Raw genomic sequence first — 6894 nt, 5'->3', positions numbered from 1 at the left:
ATCATCTATATCCCTATGCTTGGAGAGGGTACAAAGGGTTCAAATAAACTGCCTCAAGGGTTTCCTGATTGGGGCAACAGACGCCCAGTCACCCGCTCTCCTTGCCACCCTCGAAACTACGTCACAAGCCCCTGAGAACGCTCACGGGGGCCCCTCGTTCTTGCCGAACCGGCCTCCGCGCACAGCGAGAACGGCCTCCACTCCAATTGGCTGTCGCCCAGGCAACCAAGGACGCGGTGGCACGCGGGGATCCCGCCGGTATTTAAAGGCTGTCGTTGCCCGCGCCACCCCAGTCGGGCCAGGACACCGACCGAGAAGCATCTGGGTTGAGGGGGAGCCACAAGGTAACGCGCAACCCCTGCCTCCCCAGTCCCCAGCTGGAACCTCTGCGGAGGCGGGTGTGTGTGAGGGACCCGGGAGCGGCTGTCACTTAGTGTTGCCCGTCAACATTTTCCTCCTCACCATCTTTACCCAGCACCAGTCCCATCCCGCCCGCCTGGGCGACACAACCCGGGTGCGAAGGACAAACGCTTAGCACAGAAGAGCGAGCGAGCGAGCGAGCGAGCGGAGAGGGGTCCCCTGGAGAGGAAAGGCGGGATCGCAGCGGCTGGCCAGGCTGTTCAGAACATCGGATCTGGCCTCATTCGAGGACCGCTTTTAGGGCGCTTCCACCACACCTCTCGAAGCTCCCGGAACCATGACCCAGACCCTCAATAAAAGTGCAGACCCTCTTAACGTGGGAAGCGGCTGGGCATCCTCTGCTCCGTGTCGCACTTGGTCTTCCTGCCACCAAAGGCGCAGGGGCGCCCCGATTTACAAGCGACGGCAGCACTATGGCTCCAAAGCCCAGTACGAGCCCCAGAGGAAACGGCCGAAGCCACGGTACGGCCCAGGCCCTTGGTTCCAACCACCCCGAAGTCCTCACTGGGCCATGTACTCTAACTGGGGGTGCTGGGGAGGGCCCTGGTGCCCACCTCCAATGGGGTACCGGAAGCCCCCCAGCCCAGTGCAGGCGACCCGAATGTATGGTCTGCACCCAGTCTGTCTTTGCTGCTGCGTCTGCTGGCGTGGGCCCTGGAACCCCGGCTGGGCGAGGCCCCCCGGCCGGAAGAAGCGCTGGGGCCGCAGGGGCCGTGGCCTGCGCCGCCACCCGAGCCGCCCCCTCCCGAGGAGCCCACCGGTGGAAGTGAGCCCACTGCTGCGGCAGGTCAACCGCTACGGCATGCGGGCCCCGCGCAACACCACCCAGTTCATCATGAACCAGATCTACGAGGACATGCAGCAGCAGGAGAAGCTGGAGCGCCAGCAGGAGGCGCTGCGGGCTCAGCAGGCCCAGGCAGGTGGACACGAAGCCCTTCCCATGGGTGAGGAGGAAGACGCGGAGCTGCAGGACATTTTGTATGGCTTTGTGCAGAATCCATCTCTGGCCTTTAGTCCTGTCCCTGAGGCGGAAAATCAGGCTCAGGCCCCACAGCTGGTGGAGGAAGAGGAAGAGGAGAAATATGAGGAGGAGTGTGATGGGAAGGAGGAGAGTGAGGAGGAGGATGAAGAAGCCGAGCCCCAGGATGAAGAGGAGGTGGAAGAGGCTGACTATGCGGAGGAGGCGGAAGAGGAGGAAGCAGAGGAAACAGAAGAGGAGGGGCTGGAGGAGGATGAGCAGAGAGGGGAAGAGAATCATTTGCCTCTGGAAATGCCTTTATCATTCCTGATGGAGGCTGAAGAAGAGAGGGAGAGCTTTATAAACTGTTCTTATTTAAGCCCTGAACAGATAATTCCCAAAGTTCCACAGGATGCTCTCCTGTTACAGGACACTAACTGTTAGGCATTTGAGGAATGGAATGGAACTGATTTGAGGCTAAATGGATTAGCAACGTATTAAAAACTAAATAAAAAAGTGAGTTCCATTAATAAAAATATCTATGTAAACCCCTTCTTTGGCCATTATAAAAGATTTAAAAATTGGTGTGTTTGTGTGTGACTATGGGTGGAGGAAGGGGAGCTTTCAAACATAATTTAACTTGAAATGATTAAAGACCAAATATTTTATTACTACAGTTTGAATGTTTTCTTTTGTTTGTTTTTTTGTTTTTTGTTTTTTTCTTTCTAGACATCGAGTTTTGAATTCTGGCACTGCAGACAACTTTTTTTCATAGCAAAGTTATATGATTATCTACTTAATGAGCTTGACATCAACAGCTCTTTTGATTGTTGCATCCATCAGAAGCACGTGCCATTTCTACTGAATATCCATCAGTGCTCTGCACACGATAACCGAAATTATTTTAAAACTATTTAAAAATTTTTGTTGTAGATTTTCCACCTTCCGAGTTGATTTTTGAGGGTTGTATTTTGGTAACCCCATTTGCAGTCTCTGTGGCATTGCTCATTTATAGTTCTTGTTCCACAGTGCTATGGATCTTCCGCAGAAGAACATGAAGTTGCTTCTGTGGAACTGGGTATCTGCCATGGCCTCAACAATCCATACCATGCATGGAGAAGATTCCCCATGGTCAGAAGTCAACTTGCACCTCTAGTTAAAATCCAAGGTAACTGCAAGCAATGGAGCAATAGCTTAGACTTTGAAGCCTTGTTCCTAGATATATTCCTTGTCATAACTTCACCGGACCGTAACAATAGTTTTTGCAGAGTAGATTTTTTAAAGATGATTGCCCTTTTGGGGGTGGAATATAATTTATTTCCTTATAAAGGAGAATAAAACAACGATGTGTAAGTGCGAGCTTGCATGAGCTAACTTCTAAGGTCTAAATAATTCCCTATGGAAAATACATCATTCGAAACAATAGCTTTTATTTAGACATTTTCTGTAGGAATAATACATTTCTTCCTGAGCACTTAATTCTCAACTTTACAAAAGTTCCCACTGCCCTGGCCAGTTCTGCTCAGCGGTTAGAGCATTGGCCATGGACTGAGGGGTTGCGGGTTCAATTCCTAGTCAAGGGCACGTACCTGGGTTGCAGTTTTGGTCCATAGCATATTTCCAGAATAGATGGACGCACTAGATGAAGAATTTGAGCCCACCATCTCAAAAATTATATCTTTTGACAAACTGTACTTCTAAATATAATTTTAACCAAAATTTAGTATTTGGTGAAGAGAAGACTGTATGGTGATATCGTACCTGGATGTTGAGCTTTACTTACGTATCCCAGTGTATTGCAGTTTTGGGTGATAAGCTTAAGCTGTTAAAAAATAATAAAAATAAAAAATAAAGTATTAACATGAAATTATTTTGATTCTCTTTATTATTTAAATATCAGAAATCTTCAGCAATATACTTCAGTAGCCAATAGAATGAACAGAAAAAGAAAAACTAATACAAACATTGTAGAAATTTTTCAATGATACCAAACACTCCAAACTAGAGCAGTGAATAACCAAACATTTATTCTATGCTAAGAAGTCATTTCCTGCAAAATGCAATTTCTGAGTTACCCATAAAAGTAATTTAAAGTTGGCCACCCATATGTATCTCTAATGTATACATGCAGAGGGAAACTAAGAATTCTGCTTCTGGTCAATCTTGACACTGGTCAATAAATCTTTATGAGGCATAGCTCCGAAACACTTTATCCATGATAAATAACCACCAAGTCTTAAGAATATTCTCATTAAAAAACCTTTTCATTTAGGATTGAATTCTTCATAATCACAACTGCACAATTCTCAATTTATTTTTATAAAAGATTCTATTTTTACATTAAAAATTCAACACACACAAGGCGTTATCCACTAGTCATTGTAAAACATGAGCAATGACTCAGCAGTTCAGTCTAGTAATTGTTCCATTATCCAAAAAATACTTACTGAACTCCTAGGGGCTAAACACTGTGAAGAGTGATAAGGGTACAATGGTGAATAAGCAAATCCCCTACCTTATAGTTCAGTAGGAAAAGACAAACATTTAATGAAGAGTTAGAAAAATTAGTCACTGCAACTATTCTAGAGGAAATGTCCCACTATGAAAGTGTATGCCACAAGAGAGTCCAAGAACACAACTGAGGTGTTGATTGTGGGTAGAGGAAACTATGAATCGAAAGGCAAAGAGCTAGGAGGAGCTTGGTGCCTTTGAGGAACTGAGGACAGAGGACCAGAGAGTACTGAAGGAGTGGCCAATGAGAAGCGAGAGAAACAAGCAAAAGCCATGTTATCTGTTCATTTCTGTGCTATCCATACCTTCTGAATAGACACCAGCAAAATTTAAAGGACAAAACAGCTACTGATGATGTCTCTACCTGAACTATTTTTTTTATTTTTTATTAGCCAGGTATTGTGATGGTCCCTTTACTAATCCTGAAGGTTGATAGGAAATAATTAAATCATGTCAGGTGGTGGTGGGGTTTGGTCATCCAGTCCACCTCTTACCCTTTTCAGAAACCTTCCTCGCATGATCACATAATGACGGGACCCCAGGGATGGCTCTGCACGGCTGGAGCCCCGTAGCTGTAAACTCCCGTGGAGGACCTCTACACAGCTCATTCAGTACAACTTGCTGATTCAATAATATCAGTGTTAGTATGCTTTAGAATACACCCAGTCATTAGTTTCAGAGGTAAGTGTATGCTTGAAGAAATCACAAATTTTAAAAAATAAGTTCACTATTAAAGCGATGTCAAATATGTTGAGTGAACACAATGGTAATGAGGTGCCACTTAGCCATTTCTTTTAAGAATGGAGGCATTGCCCTGGCCGGTTTGGCTCAATGGTTGGAAAGTCAGCCTGCAGACCAGAGAGTCCCAGGTTCAGTTCCTGCTAGGGGCACGTACCAAAAAAAAAAAAAAAAAAAAAAAAAAATGGAGGCATTTTCTTTGTCATTTGTCAGAAAAAATAACATCAATTATCAATTCATTTAGAAAGTCTGGGCTTGAAGAATCTTTGCTATTTATTCTCAGGTGTTTTTACATGTAGAGATTTTCCTTTTTTTAGTGACTGACAGCTGCATTTCTTGATGTATCTGACTTACTTTGTCTCTACATAAGTTAAAGAGATCGATTGTGAGTGAAAGTATTAGGATGGTAAATACAGTTGACGTTTAGAGATCAACTCTGAATTGTGAATAAAATTTTATAACATATGCATATAAGACAGCAATTCTGCCCTGGCTGGTTTGGCTCAGTGGTTAGAGCATCGGCCTGCGGTCCAGAGAGACCCGGGTTTGATTCCCGCTAAGGGCATGTACCGCGGTTGCAGTTTGTCCCTGGCCCTGGTTGGTCGTGTGGGTGGCAGCCACTCGATGTGTCCCTTTCACGTCGATGTTTCTCTTTCTCTATCTTCCTCTCTCTCCCTCTCACTCTACCTGAACAAAAAAATGGAAAAATGTCCTCCGGTGAGGATGAAAGAAAGAAAGAAAGAAAGAAAGAAAGAAAGAAAGAAAGAAAGAAAGAAAGAAAGACAGTAATTTCAACATATTAGTTTCATTAAACACACGAGGTAAAATAACCAACCCTGCCAGCTACAGCCTCTGCAAAGAAAAGGATGCAAATATCACCTCATCAGTGGTCGTGAGCGAGGGAGTGAGTAGGATAAGAAAACAGCTTCCTGCCCTGGTCAGGGTGGCTCAGTTGGTTGGGCAGCATCCGGTGCACTGAAAGGTTGCCTGTTCGATTCCTGGTCAGGGCACTTGCCTGGGTTGTGGGCTCAACCCATGGTAGGGAGTGATGCAGGAGACAGCCAATCTGAGTTTCTCTCTCTGTCTCTCTCTCCCTCTCCCTTCCTCTCTTTCTAAAAATCAGTAAAATGAAATTTGTTTTATAAAAAGGAAAGAAAATGGCTTCTTTAACTTTCAGCAGTGTAAAAAAATGATGGATGCAGCTATCTTGTTTATATTCAGACAGGTTCAAATGAACACAATCACCGTTGAAAATTACTCTTACTATATCTGAGTCACTTTGGCCTTAATTATCTGTGTACTTAAAGCGAAATCAGAATGTAGCTCTATCTGAACTGTTTTAGTTCTAGCGTTGTTCGCACCTATTTACTCTTAGCCAGTTAATGGAACGTAACGCCACATCAGGTCAGCTGATGGAAGAGAAGGGTTTGGACATCTCTGCGGTCACTGCTGCCTAAGGGATCTGTGGTGGCAGCCTTGTGTCTCTGTTTTCTCAAGCGTAGTTGACATCCTCCGTTTTCTCTTGGACCCTCTTTGAACACCAACTAAGCGAATATTTAAGAAGAATTGCCTTATAAACTTAACTCACTGTTAATCATTATACACTAAACTGCATTTCATTATCAAAATTATCATCTCAGTTTCTAACCATGAGATCAGCCTAGATTCATTACCAAGGCTCAGGAAATCTCGTCTCTTTGCAATGTTCTTTGAACCGAGATAACCAATTAATTAGCTGTTACCGCTGAACTAAGAATAAACCTACTTGTCGTGATACTTACTTTTAGCTTCTGGTAAAATAGTGTGTAAATGCAGTGGTTTGGTGCCTTGATATTGGCACCAGCAATATTGGCACCATCTCAGAGCTTGTAAAAATGCAGATGCCCTAGCTCTAATCCAGACCTCCCAAGTTAGAATCTACCTTGTAGCAAGACCTCTAAGTAATATACATGCACATTAAAGACCTAGATGTTTTGTGGTTTAGGGGTTAGATCCATTGCAGAACCCTCATGAGAATTTCACATTTATGACTGTGGTCTATGGGTTCAACACTTATATTATGTATTACTTTAGTGACCTCAGGAATGTTACTGTCATTTTGTCTTCTCATTTTTCTCATCTATAGTATATACCTCTTTGGATTAAATAAAATTATGAAGATTAAATGAGCCAGTACTCAGGGCAGTGATAGTCAATACTTAACAGTTGTCTTAAGTATTCAATAATGCATGGATGAGACCATTGACATATTATGTGATGTCTAAAAG

The 6894-nt window shown here is 44.1% G+C and overlaps 1 protein-coding gene across 1 annotated transcript; it reads left to right on the top strand.

The window, feature by feature from the left end:
- The first annotated feature begins 697 nt into the window (after positions 1-697).
- CCER1 (coiled-coil glutamate rich protein 1) lies at positions 698-1822 on the top strand. Its single transcript, XM_036250685.1, has one exon. It carries the CDS (start codon positions 698-700, stop codon positions 1820-1822), a length of 1125 nt encoding a protein of 374 aa, XP_036106578.1.
- Positions 1823-6894: the final 5072 nt, after the last annotated feature.

The sequence above is a fragment of the Molossus molossus genome, unplaced genomic scaffold, assembly GCF_014108415.1.
Source record: "Molossus molossus isolate mMolMol1 unplaced genomic scaffold, mMolMol1.p scaffold_m16_p_10, whole genome shotgun sequence".
In the NCBI taxonomy this organism is placed as follows: domain Eukaryota; kingdom Metazoa; phylum Chordata; class Mammalia; order Chiroptera; family Molossidae; genus Molossus; species Molossus molossus.
Note: the sequence above shows the minus strand (reverse complement) of the source record. Positions and strands in the feature narration are given on the sequence as shown.